The sequence below is a fragment of the Microcaecilia unicolor genome, chromosome 10, assembly GCF_901765095.1.
Source record: "Microcaecilia unicolor chromosome 10, aMicUni1.1, whole genome shotgun sequence".
In the NCBI taxonomy this organism is placed as follows: Eukaryota; Metazoa; Chordata; class Amphibia; order Gymnophiona; family Siphonopidae; genus Microcaecilia; species Microcaecilia unicolor.
In genome coordinates, this window is record NC_044040.1 from 32909718 (window position 1) to 32931318 (window position 21601).

General features: G+C 41.4%; 1 protein-coding gene across 5 annotated transcripts in view; it reads left to right on the forward strand.

Annotated features, from left to right (window-relative positions):
* Positions 1-21601, forward strand: part of CADPS2 (calcium dependent secretion activator 2) — a 596794-nt gene that overhangs the window by 500137 nt on the left and 75056 nt on the right. For 4 of the 5 annotated variants that reach the window (XM_030215887.1, XM_030215888.1, XM_030215889.1 and 1 more), the window contains 4 exons: positions 8232-8387; positions 11071-11218; positions 13473-13487; positions 20081-20155. In XM_030215887.1, coding sequence (XP_030071747.1) covers positions 8232-8387; positions 11071-11218; positions 13473-13487; positions 20081-20155 — 394 coding nt within the window. The remainder of the gene's footprint in view (positions 1-8231; positions 8388-11070; positions 11219-13472; positions 13488-20080; positions 20156-21601) is intronic. The other variant, XM_030215891.1, reaches the window with a different exon arrangement.

Consider the following 21601-nt stretch of genomic DNA (forward strand, 5'->3'; position numbering starts at 1 on the left):
CACTTTTTAAAATTACCATCTAACCCCCGGATTCTATATAGCGCGACTTACGTTGCACATCAAATACAGCCATATTCTGTATTTGCGAGTGCAATTAAATTAACAAGCCAGTCAGTGCCAATAATTGCCAATTAACAAGAAATTGACACTAATTGGCATTAATTAGAATTTACACGCAGAACTATCTAAGCATATTCCATAATGTGCTGTGTGTAAATTCTAAGTCACAGTTGAAAAGTAGGCATGACATGAGCAGGTCATCATTTGTAAAATCTGTGTACGCTGTTATATAATACATCCGGACCGTGCCTAATTTAGGCGTTGGGATTTCCACCAAGTTTTACTTGGCATAATTGCCTGTGGCTAAATTTAGCTGCGCGGACCAGTGCTCAGCGTATTCTGTATACCTCATGGAAATTTAGGCTTATTCTATAAAGTACACCTAAATTAAGGCGTACTTTATAAAATACACTTAAGCGAATTTTATTTCAGCACCAATTTTTTTAGGAGTGATATATAAACTCTAGTCCTAAATGACTACTGCTACACAAGGCCAGTGTTAGGGGAGGGCAAACAGGGCAGCTCCCCTGGAGCTACAAGGGACCCCTGTGGTTCAGCATCTCCTCCCTCATCCAGCCCAACATCTCCCCCTTTCCTCCTCCCCTCCCCTAGAATATCTTAAAATGTAATTTTCTTCACAGCAGTCACTGGCATATCAGTGATTCTAATACACTACTTGTGGCCAGCCCCAGATTTTTGCCAATACCAACATTGCAGAATGATCTTCCATGAGTTCTTTGAGAAATGGAATCGTTATCATGTTTTAAGCGTCTTCTTAAATCTTACTTTTTTCCTTAGGCTGCTCTTCCAGAGGAGTTAGCTTAGTTTTTTGTTTGTTTGTTTTTTTAACCTTTATATTTTACATTTTTAATATGAGTTTTAGAATTGGATTGAATAATCTGGTATGATTGTACTGAACTATTTTCCTTTTTTAGTTGTAATTATTGTAAACCGCTGTGGTCGCTTTTGTGGATAAGTAGTATATAAAATTTAAATAAGATATAAATTATGTCAGAGGAGGTAGGATGTGGAAGAGGAAAAGGGCAAGAGCTGACCAAAAGCATTGTATAAGAATCACTGCCATGCCAGCAACTCCTGTGAAGAAAAAAATGTTTTGTTTTAAGGTATAAGGTGAGGTTGAGGGGGGAAATGCTGGACCAGGAGACAACTAGATGGAGAGATGACAGCGTGGGGACAGAGGGGAGGGAGAGAGAGAGAAGCTGGACAACAGGAGCTAGGGAGAGAATGTGGGCCCATGGAGTGGAGGGGACAGAGAGGAATACTGGACAACAGGAGGCAAGGAGGGATGAGAGAGGGAGAGGTGGTGGACCTGGGGAAAAGGGGGCGAGATGCTGAATCAGAGGATCAGAGGGAGGGGAAGAGAGGGGGAGACATGATGGGCCTGGGTGGAAGGAATGGTGGAAAAGATGCCATACAGTTGGGGGGGGGGGGGGGAGAAAGAAATGGAATAGCTCTTGTGCATATGCCCAGTCAGTGGGCACTGCAAATGCTGGGCTCTGTTCTGCCCCTTACCCCGGAGACTTTTTTCACAGACTCCTGGCCTGGTGGGGATCAAAGTGGTGATTGAGGAGCAGAAGCTGTTCTGGTGGCAAAATTGGTGCGGGGAGGTGTGCCATGCAGCCATGCTTACTTAGGAGGCATGGCTACAAGTTCAAACTGATGAGGGGAGCAAATCTTTAACTCAGAGCAAACCGGTCTTCCAATCTAGCTTCGGAGCTGTCGGTAGGTTTTAGTCGGTGGGGCATGGGGTTTCCATGTGCCGTTTCTCTGAGTATTGGAAGGAATCACTAATAGTCTCCTTTAAATACTGGCGAGCTTGTTTGCATAGAGCTTTCGGGTACTGCTTGCGTGCACAATAAAAGCAGCGCTGAAAGCCTTTGTGCATTAGGAACATATTAACGTTTTATTTAGACTGGCAAAAACCAATCAAAATGAAGCTTTGCAAGCCTGCTTTGCTTTGAGCATCTCCCCCAGTATTTAACAAATGGCACCTAAATTTGGATGCTAGGAAAAATCGGTGCTCAGAACTATTCTGTAAAAAGCACTCTGAGATGAGCGCCTTTTATAGCATAGAAGTGGCGTAGCCACAGGTGGGCCTGGGTGGGCCCTTAAGGCTCAGACCCACCCAACATTAGCACACGTTTAACGGTAGCCGGTGGGGATCCCAAGTTCTGCCAGCTGAAGACTTCCCTCTGATGGTAACGAAAACGCTACTGTCCACAATACCAGCACCTGCGCATGCTCAGCTTTCAGCGCATGCCTGCTACAAACTGCCATGTGGAAAAGAGCGTTTTTTCACCAGCTGAGATTAAAAAAAATTTTTTGGGGGGGGGGGGTGAAGGGAACACTTGGTGCCCACCCACTTCTTGCCTAGGCCCACCCAAAATCTGTTGTCTGGCTATGCCTCTGTAGCGTAGTGCTGATTCTCATGACTATAATAAGGTGCCAGGACATATTGCCTGCTGTAACCAGGTGTAAATCCTAGCATGCAAGTTGGGTGTGCACCCCCCCTCCCCCCCACCACACACACACACAATTCTGTAACACTGCACGTAACGTTTGTGAATGTCCGTGCCCCTCCCATGGCTATGCCCCCTTCTTTTTGGAATGTGCACGAGGAAATTTAGGTGCATTATTTTATAGAATCACACGTAGGCAATTGCATATGTAAATCCTAATTGGTGTCAACTAACATCAATAATTGTTAGCACCCAGTTATTGCCATTAACTGGCTCGTTAACCAATTAAGTTGTGCGCACATCTCAGGATTGTGCCCAGATTTTGGCACGTAAATTTGGGTGACCTTTATAGAATCCAGGGGTAAGTGCTTAAGACAGTTTAGTAAAAGGGCCCCTTATTCATCATTTCACATACTAAGGGCCCTGTTTACTAAGCAGGGTTATAGGCGCGTTAACGTTTTTAATGCACGTTAACCATGCTAAAACTGTAAGCTTAAAAATAAAAAGCTATGATGTCCTTATTTCGGTTTCAAAAATTACATATGAAGTATAGTAACAGCACTGGTTATTTAGTATCATAGTACCACATGCATGATATTCTGCAAAATAAATTAGCTGCTAGTCTGTTCTGACAACTTTACTTATTGTTATTATGCGCCATTGTTCCTGTTAACAATTGAATTCTAGTTGTCTGACAATGAATTTGGGATATATTAAGTGGAGTTGGAGTGAATCAGCCCTGTTGCAGAGTATCACAACCCTTTTCATTGCTGACAAGTGTACATACTGCAATGTGTGGTAGTTGCTTGGATTTTCCAATTTATTGTCTCTGTTACTAATTGCGGATTACTAAAGTAGCCCCCAGCGAATGTCGTTGATTGCTGGAAATTAGGAAAAGCCCTACACTGTAACTAAACTAAAAGTAGCAAGGAGGGCTAATTTTGTTGCAAGAAGAGATGATTGGATGTCAAGAAGTTAAAATACAGGATTCCCATTCTGGCATTGTATACTACTCCCATGAGATTTATTATAGTAATGGCTGACAATCTTCCTAGTACTTAATGCCTGATGGGAGGAATTAAGGGCTTACAGATTTGCCTCAGGCTCTTAATTCACCAGTGCCATAGCAAATGCCCCAGATTTGAGGTGATTACTACTATTTATAGATCTCTGATGTGGAAGTTATTTATTTTATTTACTTAGACAGAACAGAGCCCAGGGTGCTTCATATCCAAATTTATAAAAATGCAGGGAATATATCATAAAAATCACACATGCATCTACTAATTCAAACAGTGAAAGTAAATTCAAATTAAATAAAGCAGAAGAGAGAAAAGAATTAAGTGAATACATGGGAAAACAGATGTATTAACTAGTTTCTTGAAATAAAGACAATCACTGGGGCAGTGCCAGTGGGGGCCTGGTGATCCAGTTTAGACACAAGAGACTGGAATTCAAGATTTATCTGCAATGCTGGAAGATTCATTGACCGAGGTTTCTGATTGAGGGGCATGATTGCTTCATTTGTATTGGAGCAAGATCTTAATGCAGTGATGAGATTGTATTTTAGAAATTCTCAAGTACCCCTTTGTGGTCATAGAATTTGGATATATCCAGATGTAACGAAGGTTACACAAGGTAGGAGAAAGTTATTTCTTGGTACGTCTTTTCTACTGGCATATCCATGCAAATGTTTAGTTCGGTATTTAGGTATAAAGTATGTTTTGTTTTTTGTACCAGAACAATTGAGAACCTTTTTGGATATGAAGAAACTTTCCGGTGGGAAACAACTGGTTAAAGCTATGAAGTATATGTGGGATTAATTGGGTTAAGCCTTTCCTATGTTTGTTTCCTAATATTGATCTCCTTATTTTTATTTCACTCCCCCTCTTTAATTGAGGTCTAAGGAAGAGCGTATGAAGTTAGTTTCTATAGATTGGATAAGTACATAAGTGTTGCCATACTGGAACAGACCGAATGTCCATCAAGCCCATTATCCTGTTTCCAACAGTGGCCAATCTAAGTCACAAGTACCTGGCAAGATCCCAAAACAGTACAATACATTTTAAACTGCTTATCCCAGAAATACGCAGTGGATTTTCCCAAGTCCATTTTAATAACAGCTTATGGACTTTTCTTTTAGGAAGCTATCCAAACCTTTTTTTAAACCCCGCTAAGATAACTGCTTTTACCACATTCTCTGGCAACAAATTCCAGAGTTTAATTACACATTGAGTGAAAAAATATTTTCTCCGATTCATTTTAAATTTACTACTTTCTAGCTTCATTGCGTGCCCCCTAGTCCTAGTATTTTTGGAAAGAGTAACAAGCGATTCACGTCTACCCATTCCACTCCACTCAGTATTTTATATACCTCTGCCATGTCTCCCCTCAGCTGTCTTTTCTCCAGGCTGAAGAGCTCAAGCCTTTTCAGCCTATGCTCATTGGGAAGTCATCCCATCCCCTTTATCATTTTCGTCGCCCTTCTCTGTACCTTTTCTAATTCCACTACATCTTTTTTGAGATGCAGTGACCAGAATTGCACACAGTATTCAAGGTGCGGTCACACCATGGAGCGATGTAAAGGCATTATAACATCCTCGTTTTTATTTTCCATTCCTTTCCTAATAATACCAAACATTCTACAGTATTTGCTTTCGTTGCCTTCGCAGCACACTGAGCAGAGGGTTTCAAGGTATCGTCAACGATGACTCCTAGATCCTTTTCCTAGTCGGTGACTCCTAACGTGAAACCTTGCATTATGTAGCTATTGTTCGGGTTCCTCTTTTCCCACATGCATCACTTTGCACTTGCTCACATTAAGCATCATCTACCATTTGGATGCCCAGTCTCCCAATCTCATAAGGTCGTCTTGCAATTTTTCACAATCCTCTTGTGTGGGGGGGAGGGGGTTCCTTTACATTTTTATTTCTTTAAGCAAGTGTTAACTTGTAAGATGTTTTCATACGTTATAAATAAAATATTTAAAAATAAAAAGGAAGGAAGAAGCTGCCGTACAAATTGTCATGAGAAGTATAGCACCACATATATGAAGAAGAAGTGTTGAGAAGTGAAATAGAATATCAGCAATAAAATATGGATTTCCCCGATGAAGCCCAATGAAATTAATGAGCGAAACTGGACCCATTTGCTGAGATCATTAAGAGAAGATGATTCAAATATATAAGTTTGATATTTTTCAATACTTTTGATATTTGTGCTGATATATGCTATTTGCAGTATTTCAACATATTGCAATATATATGCTATACTCAATGATTTTTAAGACAAGAAAATAGAGGGTTTTTTGCCATTGAAGAGAGGCTGTTCAACGAGTCTGTAAAACACAATAATATTCAGACCGCCGACATACAGAGGCATTTTCCCTCTTTGAAATCTCATTTACTCAAGAGAATAGGAAAAAGTTTAAAATTTTTTAAAAATTTATATAAAAAAATTTCTGTTTCTGAAGAAACATTTACAATAAAGCCACACAGTAGAAAAACCACTGATTAGTTGTGACTAGTTCTCAGATTTAGGTGGTTTAGTTCTTGACGTATTTGAAAAGTAATCTTTTGCCATTTTCAAGACAGACTGTATAGGTCAGCCTGGCACTAGCATTACTTCCCCAAATATCCAGGTACTAGAATTGCTATTGAAGCCCACTCCAGCCCATCCTGATCTGGAAGATTATAATGCCCAAGACAATTCTTTGGATATCTATCCCTTGTATCATGAATAATAAGATTTGTTTCACATTTTACCGACTAAGAAATGTTATGTAGAAATATATCAAAATTATTTTGCCAAAAACAAATATTTGTGACATCATGAAATAAGATCTTTTGGATTGCTTATGAACAAGAGTTACCTTAGATGCCCAAATGCCTGTCTATAAACACCCGTTCATCCAGATACACACATAAGACCTTTCTAGCTCTCAGACTTCAGAATACTTACTTCCAGTTGAGACTGGCATTAGCCCAGGTAAGAATGCTGGCACATTATCACAACCATGCCTATCTTGAATGTGATTATCTAGGATCTTTCTCATGATCGTTTAGAGCCAGCAAGTTAATGAGTAGAGTTTGATGCAAAGGATTTGGTTTTGATTTTCCATGATACCTTTTCGATCAAAAACTGGGTATCTGCAGATAGAGTGTCATGAGCAAAGGCAGGCCTTTGGTAGGTTAGATAAATCAATGTGGATTCGTAGGTAAAGTATAGGATGAATGATTTCAACCAAGTTCAACAGGTTGTTATCAGGAAATGGATATTTGAGGAAGTGACATTTGCAAGAGCTGGAAGCAAGGGGTTAAGAGTGGCATGGAGAGCGCCATTTATAAAGCATATGGTTGAATTCAGCTGACTGTCAACAAGATGTCTGGCAAGTATGCAATATTCTACTGCTGTATGTGAAAAAGCAAGAGCTGAGCACCATTGCTTGTTCTTTTGTGTTTTTGTCGTCGCTACTGTTTCTTGATGTTTTGTGCTTTGCGTGAAGGATTGTTCTTCCTTGGTAGCTACAGCTATCCATATGAATCCAACAAGCTTGGCTAGCAAGTTGACTCAAGATTTGATCTTTGCTTGAATTCCCTTTAGGTGTTTCTGAAATGACGGGATTCAGTCTGGATAGCCTGATGTATTGGTCAGAGACTATTATTTTAGTCTCTGGCCACCCATGTAAAGGCTACAGTATTCTTTGGTGCTGGGACCGTGAAAATAACATGTAGTGGATAGCATTTTGCTAGGCCTTAATGTGAGCCCCTATGTGATGCAGCAGTGTATCAGGTTTATCATTATTCAAGGTCTAGTCTAGAAAGAGGAAAGATGAAGCCTGAGTGGCAGGTATCATTAGCAAGTTGAACAAAGTTGGAGCCCCCACTGAGCCATATAGATGCCCATTGGTCCGTCTCCTCCATGTGCTTATCTCCTCCCCTAGTTGGGCTCTGAATTATCAGTTCAGGGGCAATGTTTCAATGACTAACAACTCATCTTGGAAGTACTTTTGACTTGGAACCAGGCCAGTGGCACGATGGTTATCTTCGGGGTTTTTCTGAAAGTCATTCCTTATAGGTGGGAATGCTTGTTCAACTCTGAGGATGGTCTCAATTTTTGAGGATATCTGTTGTAGAAATTGGCACACAAGGATCTTATAACACACAGAGGAGCATAGAAAGGAAGGAGGAGTCTCACAAGGAGTAAGGAAAACAGAGGTACAGAAGAGGGAAAGATAGATCTATAATTCAGAGGGTAGAATAGCAGAAGCATACTTGAAGGAGGTAAGAGATGCAGACAGGAAGCAGGAAAGAATCAAAAGGGAGATGGTAGTAAGGACAAATAAGGGCCAATGTTAGACATGCTTGGGCTCAGAGCAGAAATTTGGAAAGGGGCCCCAAAATAATCCATCTGGCTTGGGGTACTCTGTGGCATGGAGTCTCAGGGCACTTGTCCTGGTTGCACCTCCCCAATGCCGGCACTGAGTATAAATGTTAAGAGTAGATTATATCAGCTGCCATCACTGGAAGAATGGACCTTTATGCTTACAGAAGGTTATGAACAATAGCAGCCTACATGGAATCCAAATACACCATATACAGGACTCTGGTAATGGAATGGTGGCCATGGATGTGATTAAAAATGGGTTTTTAAAGATCATTTTCATAATAAAAGGTTTTTCTTTTCTTTTAGCAATGGTTCATCAACTTCAGAAGATCTTTTTTGGAAACTGGATGCACTGCAGATGTTTGTTTTTGATCTACATTGGCCAGAAGCAGAATTTGCACACCATTTAGAACAACGACTTAAACTGATGGCCAGTGATATGATAGAGGCATGTGTTAAAAGGTTAGATGTTTTATGAAACAGTTTTGATGGGTGCAATGATATTATTTATGGGTATTGTTTTAATAAACAGCAGAAGTTAGACGTGATAAGGGCAAGTCTGTAACTGGGCTCCCTATTTAGGGTGCCACTTGCATGCATAAATGTACAGGACATCAGCACTTTCGCGGGTAAGTGGCAGCAAATCAGCTAAGTACTGTTCTGGATGAGCAGAGCATGGAAGATATAGGCGATGCTGCCACTTACATGCATTGCATACAGAATACTGTAAATTATATGTGCCCTTGCACACAGTTATGATAGGTCTGTTGCTGGTGAAACTGTGGGCACCTAGGTTTTAGACAGTGCATTTTTTTCTAGCGAAAAAGGTGCTGGTACTCAAATGCCAGGCCACCCTTCAGGGATGGGGTGATTACTGAGGGACCCACCCCACAATAGCCAGGCCCCCTGCAACCAGTCACAGAATCTATGACAAGGCACAATTTGTGTGTAGAGCCATGGGTCAATTTTAGCAAACAATGAAAAAGGTGTTGGTACTCAGTACCCCCAAGTACCCCCTCAAAAAAAGCCCTGGTTTTAGATGTCCCGGTATTGGGTTGCACTAGTATTCTATAATGGATATTCTGGTGCCCAAATGCTGTTATAGAATAGGCGCTCACTGTATAGTTTTGGGGTGCCTAAATGAAGGTACCCACATAGAATTACACCGTGCCCCCCTGTGTGCCCAATAAAGGGGTAATTTTATAAACCATGTTTTGCATTCAAGAAATGGCGCTTCAGTAGCACTTGATTTTTCAGGCGGAGGGGGGGAGGAGTTAGTGGTGGTTTCAGCAGCAGCTTTTAAGGTGGTGGGGGGGGGAGCAAATCCAGTGGCAGAGGCAGCAGCAGAAGCTGTAGTACTCTCACGGCTGTATGTGTCTCTCAAGCATAGCATGAGATATCAACATGGCAGCACCTCTTTAAGGGGCACTTTTACTAAGCCATGTAGGCACATAATGCACATCAGTTTGGAGTTACCACCTGGCTACCGCATGGCCCGAACGGAAATTTTGTTTTTTTACGCGTGCCAGAAAAAAAGTTTTATTTTCCTGCGCGCGGCGGAAATCGGGCGGTAATTGTCATCCTGCGCGCATAGACGATTACCGTACGGTTACCGTGTGAGACCTTACCACTGTCTATTTTGCCGCACGTCCATTTTTGGTAAATTTTTTTAAAGGCCTTTTTTTTTTTTAACAGGCGCGCTGAAAAATGGATCTGCGTGTGCCCAAAACATGCGCCTACACCAGCACAGCCCATTTTTCAGCGCAGCTTAGTAAAAGGACCCCTGAGAGAATTAGAATATATAACATAAACAAACCATCTTTTTCATTTTCATAGCAACTTCCAGAGCACTTTGAAGGAAGTTCGACAACAGGGCACCTATGAATAAGTACCCAGAGGGTGCTTGATTGGCACAGACTCTACAGCATGGGCGTAGCCAGACTTCGGCGGGAGGGGGGTCCAGAGCCCAAGTGAGGGGGCACATTTTAGCCCCCTCCGCCATTGCTAACCCCCCACCAACTTTGCCCCAGCTGAGCCGAGGTCCTCTTCTTCCCAATCTCGCGCAAGGCTTTGTTCTAGTCTGACGTCAGATGTCAGACTCACAGAAACAGAACGAAGCCTTGCGCGGGATTGGGAAGAAGAGGACCTCGGCTGGCGGGGATTGGGGTCCCCCGCCAGCAAAGGTAGGCGGCGGCAGGGGGGTCCAGGGGCAAATCAACGGGGGCCCAGGCCCCCGTGGCCCCATACTAGCTACTCCCCTGCTCTACAGTACAAAGGAAGTAGCTGCCTATTTTCCTTTCATCGAATATTAATGTAATCACTTAGATATGTGCCTATTGCACAAGCACTTATGCCAACCATAGAGCTGGTGTTAGTGCGTTCTTCTAAATCCCGAAGATTAGCACGTAACTGAGAGGTCTATGGTCTGGCCATGTATATACCCACCTGCAAAATACGTACCACGTAGGTTATGTGCATATTTACAAAATATTGGTTAGGCAGAATTAATTCATATAATGACTTTATTCATGGTCTTTGACATTTTGCTTTGGCTATGTCTCACTGTATCTTCCCTTATGATATTTATTAAAGACTTTCTGTAAGTGACATGTTATAGGGGAAAAACAAGTACACACAGTGTTCATAGCTTTTATTATTATTATTATTATTATTTGCACCATAATAGTCATCCCAAATTACTGCTTTGTTCTCTACAATCATATTTCTTTCCTGAAAATATAGCTTGTGTATTGTATGGCAGTGACATCAGTGGGTTTTTTTGCTGCTTAAGTCACTGTAGGTAGAGCAACATAGAATGAACAGACGAAAAATAGAGAGATGAATTTCCTTTTCACGGAGGCGGTAAAGCTCTTACCATTGACCTTTTCTGAAGCATATTGTTGAATGTTTCATATTTGCAACTAACAGGCATCTAACCCCTTGAACAAGTCAATGTACAACCTTGAGAAGCATAAGAAAAAAATCCACTGTCTTTGTAATGCTATATTGGACAGCACGGTATTTTGCTGTATAGTTCACAGTAAAGTGCTCTGAGCATTTGCACACCACACATCAGTTGTCTGGAATTTTGACTGTTTTGTGTCTGCTAGGTTATCTTGCTTTTTTTTTTTCTCCTGATAAATAGAACTCGAATTGCATTTGAACTCAAGCTGCAGAAGATGAGCAAATCAACAGACCTGCGCATACCTGCTTCTGTATGCACAATGCTTAATGTGTTAGTGGATGCCAAGAAGCAAAGTGCAAAACTCTGCATTCTCGATGGAGGACTGGAGGTAGGTGATGTTATGGAACTGTTTCTGGACTCTAGGATAAATCAAAAGTCACGCTGTGGAAAACAAAAATCAAAACTTGATATAAAATTTGATTTCTCTGTTGTAAAATTTAGTTCAGTTTGTTCAGGCAGCCTTGAAGGAGTGGTATTGCTACTTGCAATCTTTTCCATTGGTTATAGTTATCTTTTTTAATCATTCGTCCACCTTCACTGTTCTGTTGCTTTTTTTTTTTTAAGATTTATTTTTCTGTGAGTTTTACATCCTTGTGACTGCGTAATTGCATATAATTACTGTTGATTGGACTTGCAGATCAATATTCAAGCGATTTACCATGCTGAAAATGGGTGTTAGCCCAATAATCCTTAGCCATTCAAAATTCACCCTTTCATGCAACTAAATTCAGAGCCTGTTTACTAAACTGTGCTAAGCTTTTTCACAAACACATGTTAAATGCAAAAATTAGCACGTGGAAAGGCCATGCACTGTCTGCTTTGGGCTTGTCCCAGCATGTCATCATGCAGTTACTACACAGATAAGTTCTTTATTGCATGGTAAGTATATTGGCAATTAGCATGGATGCACTTAACTGCTTTTTATGCTTATTGAACAGTGAAAGCAGATGGAAAATACCATGTGTGAACTGCAGTGTGTGATCCACACCCATTCTATGCCCATTACACACCCAACTCCTACTCCCTAACATGGCATGCAGTTAGCACACAATTCAACATAGACTTTTATGCCAGTACAGTAACTGTTACTACATTTGTGCACTTGGGTAAAGTCACTGTCTGGGGCATCTGACTGTGGGGGGGGCTAATTGGATAGGAGGGTGTGGAGCAGGAGGAGTTGACCAGATCAAAGGGAGAAATGTCTGCTGGAGGTGTGCCACTGTGGCACCATTATTTCTTTTTCACTGGGTATGTGCACCATGTCACGTGCTGTGCCTGTTAGTGTAGGTACTCGCACACTGTCTGGCCCTGCGTATATCGTGGGGTGGGCTGACTGAAAAATAATGAAACCATAACGCACTGATTCAGCGGCGCACCCCCAACCACAGACATCTCTCCCCTTCAATCAGCCTCCTGTAGTCAAAACCCCATCCCCCCCCCCCAACAACCTCCCTCAGTGTAAAAAAAAACTGCATCCCCCAAACCCCCTTCAATCTGATCAGTCCCCTGCAGACCGATCCCCCATCATCTGACAGCCCACCTCGATCTATTCAGCCCCTGGCAGTCCCAAACCCTGCCACTGAGGTAAAAAAAAAAAAAAAGCCTGCCCCTGATGTCAACTCCCTCCCCCCCCCCTCCCCTCGCCATCCCCAGCTTTTTCCAGAGGGTCACCATTGGTATTTGTTATGGGTCTGGGCAGGAGAGGGCACCTCTGCTTCTGCCGAGTACTGCGCTGGGATCCAAAATAGCACCACCAACACCTCGGTAGTCTCACGTTATTACCACTAGTTGGTTTCCTTTCATATAAGGGTCGGACCCTGGGGGAAGGAACTGGTAGCCAGGGGGTGGGGGGTTTTTTAACCTCAGGCAGGGTTATGCGACTTCAGGGTGCTTATTGGATTGAGGTGGTGTTGGGGGATGGGGATTAGACTGCAGGAGGGAATCAGATCAAGGGGGTATCAGGTAGATGTGGTTTTGACTTTGGGGAGGGGCTGATGGGATGGAGGGGGTGTCTGGGAGGGGCATCAGATGTGCAGGTCACAATGCCACTGCAGAAGACTCCAGTAGTGGGGGCTGCACTTAGTGTTTCCCCTTCAGGAGGCGCTAGGTGCAGCCATGCTATCAGCAGTCATGACAGCTTGTATGTCATGCACTAGTTGTCACATACAGCCACTCTTCCAACCGTCACGCCCCGTTTCCACTCCTACCTGTGTTAAGCAGCTTAGCACGCTGCTGGGTTTAATGTGTAGTAGAGGTTAACCTGGTCTGCACTGACTTCTACCATGCAGTAAAACCCATGCTAGCTAGTTAACAGAAGACCCCCTAAGTTGGGTATTTGGCTGCATTTTTAGCGAGATAAATGCCACTGAACATCTGGGTGAATTTAACTGTTTTTATTGCCCTCTTAGCGGGTGTTTGAATGTTGACCCCAATGTTTACCTCAGATAGCTGTCTTTCTTATTTCTTTAGGTTCCATGGTATTTCACAATTTTGTTTTCTTTTGTTTTTTTATTTCATCATTTTCATATTCATCTCCCTGCCACCTCTGTTTTCGGTTTTTGGTTTTCCATGACACGGTCCAGTTTGCTAGGCAATGGGTAAGTGCCTTTTTTTTTAGAAAGTATTTCCATTCGTTAATTCTCCATGAGCATAACAGTTTATGATACATTGACGGTCCATTTTGCATAGGTCATTGAGAGAGGAAGTGGCACATTCAGGTCAGGGAGTTGACAATTCCCCAGTATTTTACAAAAGACTCTGCCAAACATGGAACCTTTTGTAAAATACATAGGAAGCTGGCAAGAACATATGTATTTGTGGACATGGGCAATAGGAGGCGTAATTGTGCAAAAGTTTGTGCAGAAAAATAGAGCAGCCTCATGTGCATATTTTATAAAGTCAAGAACTCACCAAATTGAGCACTTTTATTAAAGTTGTGCTCGCTTCAGAACAGGTGCGAAAGCCAAGGCTGAAATTCATTGGCATATATATTCCAATTGTAAAATGGGAAATACTTATGTAGTCTTTAAAATCACCCAAATCACGTCTATGGCACATCTCCTTCAAGTTTCAGCATCACGGTCATTTCCAGCTGCTTTCTGAGATCACTGTTTAAACATATAATCTATGTGCATGTATAAATGCTACCATTTCCGTGTAGAGATGCTTTTAAAATGACCTTCATAACACTGTAGAACTAGTTGAGGGCTTTAATGATTCATTTTGCTGTATTTTTGTTGTCAGGTAATTTGATTGTGTGGTAAAAAAAAAAAAAAAGTATAACTTAAACTATAACTGCAGCCAGACTTATATTTGGAAAAACAAAGTACAAAAGTGCCAAACCCCTAAGAGAAAAGCTACACTGGCTTCCTCTTAAAGAACGGATAACGTTCAAAGTTTGCACTCTGGTGCATAAAATAATTCACGGAGATGCCCCGGCCTACATGTCGGACCTTGTTGATTTACCACCCAGGAATGCTAAAAGATCAGCACGCACATTCCTAAATCTTCACTTCCCCAGCTGGAAAGGTCTAAAATACAGATTAATACATGCGTCCAGTTTTTCATACATGAGTTCACAGATGTGGATGCTTTACCACCTGACCTGAAAATAGTTCACAACCTAAATAACCTCCGTAAAGCACTGAAGACTCACAAGACATGCCATAATGATTCATAGCAGGAGCTGTAATACACCATCACTTATTTAATATTCCTTACACCGGAGTGTTTACTATTACTATGTCTTCCTTGTCCTATATGTAATACCAACTGAATGTTTTCTCTTTTTACCTGATTGTTTATTATGTCATCCATGTTTTCTTCACAATTCCAATTGTATCTGTATTCTGGAATGGCGTATGCTATGATGGAAAATTGTAAGCCACATTGAGCCTACAAATAGGTGGGAAAATGTGGGATACAAATGCAACAAATAAATAAATGTAATACTAAGGTTAGGATTTCAGATATGTCAATCAAGATTTTCTCTTTCCAACAGACAGTGTCATTTCTAATAGACTATGGGCCAGGGAGTCTTTTCTTCAAAATGTAAAATGGTAGATTTGGGACCCTGTTTACTAAGGTGTGCTAGTGTTTTTATCGTGTGCACAAAATTACCACGTGTTAACTGTGTACGCACCCATAGGAATATTGTGGGTGCCTACATAGTTAGCACGCACTAAAAACGCTAACGCACCTCTGGTGCTGCTTAGTAAACTGGACCCTAAGTTTTCAACTCTAGTGGAAATAGAGCTCTCAAAATGAACCTGCTTGTCTTCATTGTTGAAAAATGGATTTTCCTAGTTTTCCTATATTTTCAGCATCAGAATGCACGCTATAAAAATTCATTTTATTTCAAGTAGGTAATGCAACTTTGTGTCTAAAATATAATCCTAGTTCAATGGTCTGTGCAAGACTGTGGTGTTCTTCATTGGTGGACTTGCGTGCTACTGAGGCCATTTGTACAAAGTGAGCTTTAATATCTCATTCTAGTTTCTGATCTTTACAGATCCACTTCATTTTTAGTTTATATAATTTTGTATAATTTTGCTAAGTCTATATAAATTCCCAAGAGCAAAAAACACAGTTACAACGGAAACACAAAAGAACAATCAGCAAAATACAGCTGTTAACATCCCCCGCCTCAAGGCAAAAAGAAGCAAGGCCAAGTCTTGGAAAGGCAAATTAACCCAGAACACAACACTTCTAAACGTTGCTAAGTGGCTTGCATATATAAACATAAGAAACAGTTATAGAATGACAACATAAATTAAGAAAAACAAAAATTAAAAGCAAAACCAAACAAAAGGTAAACAAACAATGGCACTGATTTAAGTGAAACCAGTTTGTAGCCCTTGTAAATCATAATATTTTATAATATACACATGTACTTGTGCATTCTACCAACACTCTGCACCAGTAGTGTACCAAGGTAGGGGCAGCCTGAGTGCATGCTGCAAGGGGGTGCAGGGAGCAGCTGCGTGGCTGACTGCTCCGGCAGTTCCCTGCTCCCTGACCTAAATTCCTGTTCCGGAGCAGGGAACCAGCGGATCTGACAGCTGCACGGCTGCTCCCTGCATCCCCAGGAGGTGATGTACCGGGGAGGTGGAGCCACCTAGAGGTGATGCGCCAGGGGAGTGTGCAGCAGCGATCTGCCCCAGGTGGCTACCGACGTAGGAACGCCACTGCTTTGCACAAATCCCACCCATGCACATACCCACCATGAGAACATGCATACTTTTTACACTGGTCAATGCAGACATTTATAAAATTAGGAACCACTTTAAAGAATTACTGTTGAATCTCTTTCATAGCATTTCTAATTTGCTACCCGCATAAAGGTTCCTTCAGGGACAGAGTTTTCTGAAACCCCCAGGCACTGTTTTGACAACTTGGAAGTATCAGCATTACTGGGAAACATTTCTAATGCGGAACTGGTGCCTTTCAAATGTAATAGTTTTGGGCCTCTTTAACTAACCCACGCTAGAGATTGCCGGCATGGCAAGTAAGAGGAAGCCCATAGGAATTGAATGGGCTTCCTTTCATTTGCCACGCGGGAATCACTACCACAGTTTAGTAAAAAAATTAAAAAAAAAGCCCTTTGTGATGGAGTCTCTCACACAATGTTTTTCTCAGGCTTTGGGATGATACATATTTTTATTTTAACTCCAAGCTTAGGGTCTTCCCTGATGTTGCAAAGGCTTACCAGAAAAACGAGATAGCTTTATCGTTGGTTGATGTGTTGTAGATAGCAGTGAACCTTTATCTAAAATACTCTTTTAAATATATGATTAGCTTCCCGAGAGTCCATTATATCTTCTACCAATCATCTCAGCTCTCTGTATTATTGGTTGACCAACAGATGCCTGTTCCAAGTACCTCTACACGGTCTGTTTATACAAATGTGAAATAGTGTTTTCTTTTGTCCCTCACTACTACTGGGTATTTTTCCTTTAATTTCATTTGTTGTGTATTTTCCTCTTGCAAATATGGTGAGTTGACTTTCTGTTCAATTGTCTGGACAATCAGGAAATTAATTTTTAAATTGGCCTCCTTTTTCTTTTTTTTTTTTTTTATAATTTTCAAAAAAATAATATAAAGCATGTGATACATGTACATGATGTGAGAATTAAATTATTCAGGATACAGGATTTCTCCAAAACAATATCAAGATTATAATTCTTATTACTTTGACCACAATATTTGGACAAGATACTAGGAATAAATTATAAGAAATTATCAGGCATTATTTTCAAATAAATTGAGAGGAAAAGCACATAGGTCAACTAGCTGATATTACTAGCATAAACTGTGTGAGTATTCAGGTAGCTCCATCACCACCACTCACTTCTTTGGCAATTAACCATTTCAGCATTTTCTCAGGGTCCAGGAACACAAAATTAACATCATTAAGAGACAAAAAGCATCTACAAAGATATTTCAACACAAAAGAACCACCTAGTGCGAGAATTCGTGGTTTAAGCGCCAGGAACTCTCGCCGCCTTTTCTGTGTTTCCTTGTTCAAATCTGGAAAAACTTGTATCCTGACTCCTAAGAATAATGCCTTCATATGTTTAAAATACAAGCGAAAGATATTATTTCCATCCAGTTCCAATGCAAAAGTCACCAGGAGAGTAGTACGTTGAGTTACCACATCTAAAGAACTTTCCAGAAATTCAGTGAGGTTAAGTCCAGGTTGAGAACCTTGAGATTGAGATCTAATTCCAGAAATATATTGAGCTCTGGTAATTGGTGGATGACCCTCTACCGGAACTCCTGGCCTCCTTTTTCTTAGGTGTTCGTAGGATATTATGTGGTTTAATCTCTGTTATCCTTCCTAAATTCAATTTTATATTGTAGTTGACTTTATTTAAAAATGTATATATTGCCAATATTGTATTTGTTTTTAACTTCATGCTCATTCCCTGCTTGTTTGTTTACAGCAGTATTGCAATTATTATTGTTTGAAAATTAATAGATGTATTTTTTTTTTCAGTTTAAAAATGATTCAGGTTTGATTCAAATAGAAATCGTGATGCATGGTTGCAGAAGAAAATTAGCTTTTGAAACAAATGTTACAGCTTTAGGGAATGTTCTGGTAGCTGTCAAGTTAGATACAGTGGCGTACCAAGGGGAGGGCGGTGGGGGCGGTCCGCCCCAGGTGCACGCCGCTGGGGGGGGGTGCTGCGCGCCGGTCAGCGTCGTTGGTTTCCATGCTCCTCTGCCCCGGAACAGGAAGTAACCTGTTCCGAGGCAGAGGGAGCATGGAAACCAACGACGCTGACCGGCGCGCAGCACCCCCCCCCCCCCCAGCGGCGTGCACCTGGGGGGGACTCTTTTGCTGAGGTGGGGGGTGTCTCTTCGGCGGGGGGGGGGGGGCGCATCAGCGATCCGCTCCTGGTGTCAGCACCCCTCGGAACGCCACTGGTTAGGTATAGTTCCCCCAACAGTCAAAGCTATTTAACCGGTCAGACACGGCCACCAACTGGTTAAATAGCATATCTGTGCCTAACTGCGGACTTTCAGCAGGAGATAACCAGTTATCTACCACTAAATATTCGCAGTTAGCAACTAGCCACTAACCAGCTATATTGCACGACATAACTGGTTAGGCGCGGATATTCAGCGCTTAAAATAACAGGCCTGTCTTTAACCGCTAAAAAGTTAACCAGTTACCAGTTAGTGCTGAATATCGGCTTAAGCGGTTAACTTTTAGCGTTTAAAAAAATGCCAGATATTCAATGCCAGTCACCGGAAATGGCCCGGCATTGAATATCTTGGTTTAAAGCCGATGGTGGACAGCAAAAATGCTATCCACCACCGACTGAATATCAGGCCCAGTTTGTCCTGACATTGTGCTTTTTGTGAGCAACATTATGGGGTCCTTTTACAAAGGCGCCCTGAAAAATGTCTTGTAGTATAGGCGTGGGTTTTGGGCCCGCACTGATCCATTTTTTAGCGCGCCAGAAAATGGACGTGCATCAAAATGAAAATTGCGGCTCGTCTATTTTGGGTCTGAGACCTTACCACCACCCATTGACCTAGCGGTAAAGACTCACGCGGTAACCAGGCGGTAATGACCTATGCACGCCAAATGCCACTTGGTGCGTGTCCGTTACACATGCCCGAAAATAAAAAATATTTTTCAGACGTGCGTATCGGACGCACACCAAAAATGAAATTACCACAAGAGCCACGCGGTAACTCCATTTTGGCGCCCCTTGGGCGCGCATAGGCGTTTACACAGCTTAGTAAAAGGACCCCTGGGCTAGCTGCTCCAAGGAGCCTTGAACTCTCAGATAGTGTTGATCTTTACAAGTTGCATTTCCCGTGAAGTGGCTATTGAGAAACCATCTTTGCTGTCGGATAAATGTTTCCAAGGGAAGAATTAATATTTAAATAGACAGGCCTCTGCGAGATGGCGTAAACCTTTGGCTCTCATCAATGGAGCCTCCATAGTGATTTCCAGAAGAGGTTGGGAGCAGGATCTTTTGGGATTGCTCTAAATAAGACTTATTTAAATGCAATCTTTTTCAGGAAGGCATATAAAAACAAAAGATTTTTTTTTTAATACTAGAGAGCGTGAGAGCTAGTTGGTTAATCTTTTGATGGGCCACAGATTTGTTACTATCTATTCTTTGTTGATCAGATTTTAATTTTGCTGTCACTTGAGCATGTTGTAAGAATTTGTATGAGTGGCCATGTGAAGTGTTGATGGAGAAGTCCTTTTTTAAGCTGAACAATTGAGAGCTCATTTTATTTCTAGAGTACATTTAAAGTAACTTATGAATGTGAGTTGTCAGACATGAGCTGTATTAATTAAATCTTTTTCCAGTCTTTTTACTTGTCCAGCTAGACCAACCCTTTAGAAGACATACAGGGCCACCTTAATTAATAGAAAGACAAAAAGTATCCTTCACATTCCTGTGCCTGAATAAGAGTAAGAACTCCATTCACCGAAATAATAACCCCATTAACTGCTTAACTCAATGGCACATATGGGAAATTTTTCAACAGAGCAAGTGAGAGGGGTGATTGTGTAGATTTTTGTTAAGGTGTTTGTTGTCCTGGTGTTTAGAATGATAATTTTAAATATTATCTGATCTGCAAGGTTTAAGAGTTCCTTTCATTAACCACATTTTGGGTTCATGTGTGTGCACTGTTTTCTTTGCTGTCTTTTAAAACACAGCAACACTACCATTCCAAAATAGACGACTTGATTGAGGAAACTGTTAAGGACGTCATTTCACTGCTAGTTGCAAAGGTAGGTTTGTCGATAATGTGTGGCATTTACTGACACCAAACAATAGAGGATGTATTTCTTTCTTTGTCCTGTGCAGTAGGAATGCATGTCCAATTTAGACAGAATTTACCTATATCACTGAACCTTTATAAAGGCTTTACTTAGAGAATGAGTTCTCTGAATGTTTTATCCAAGTGGCCCCTTTTACTGAAGAGTGATAAGCAGTTAGAAGACAATGCTATAACTGAATGCATTACAGTTATCTGCACCTTGCATGTGTAAGTGCACTATGCATTATTATATAATAGTCATAATAGTCTTTAATAGTCATAACATAACAATAACCAACCTTAGCCTGAAAGTACATGTTTTGTAAAAAGAACTGCTTTAAGAAATTTAGAAAACATTTTCTTAAGACATAATACAAATCAACCTACGCATCCAGTTTCTCCTGCATAAGCACGCAATTATAGAATGCATTACCAAAAGCCTTGAAAACGACGTACAACTACCTAAACTTCCGGAAATCACTAAAGACTAACCTGTTCCAAAAGGCATACCCTACCGACCCAACTTAAATGCCTGAACTCTGCTACACAACAGAACTCAAGTACATAATGGACATTACTCAACTCTTCCATTGTACGACTCCCTAATGTGACAGGGCTACATGAACTCTATCCTGTCACAACATTACCTTGTATTTGTTCACCGGAGACTTCAAAGTCTCTCCGGTACTATGTAAGCCACATTGAGCCTGCAAATAGGTGGGAAAATGTGGGGTACAAATGTAACAAATAAATAAAATAAAGGCATGTGTAAGTGCTGTAGCACATAATTTCAGCTACCTGCTCCGCTCAGGCCCAACCACTCCATGTCCAAAATCTCTCCCACCCCTCTTCCTTGTACAGAATTCTCCCTTCTCTCCTCTCCCCTAGGTGTTCAAAATCTGGGTATATTTGGGGGGGGGGGGGGGGGGGCAAGAGCAGGTAATATACTACTACTACTATAAATCATTTCTATAGTAGTAGTAGTAGTAGTATATCCTCCCCCCCCCCCCCCCCCCAGTGTTGCAGGCTAGCATTTGAAAGGAGAAGCCATATAATCTCTAGCATATTTAAAATTTAAAGCCACTGCTTTGATCCCTACTGTCCTGTTCAGCCCCATGGCCCAGCATTATCCCTTCTCAAACCTCCTTCCTTGCTGGAGCCCTACAATGGGGCAATGAAAGCAAAATTAAAAACAGTAATGAGCACCACAGAACCTTTGCGCTTGCGTACTGTTAGAGACTTTGCCGCATCCCATGTCCTTTGATGCAACACTATTATGCTCACTTGTTCCTTCATGTCTCGATTATATAACATAACATTTTAATTTAATATTCCACTAAAGCCATTACAAGTTCTAAGCAGATTCCAATAAAATGTCAGCTAGAACAGTACTAGCGAGAAAAAAAAAACAGACTCT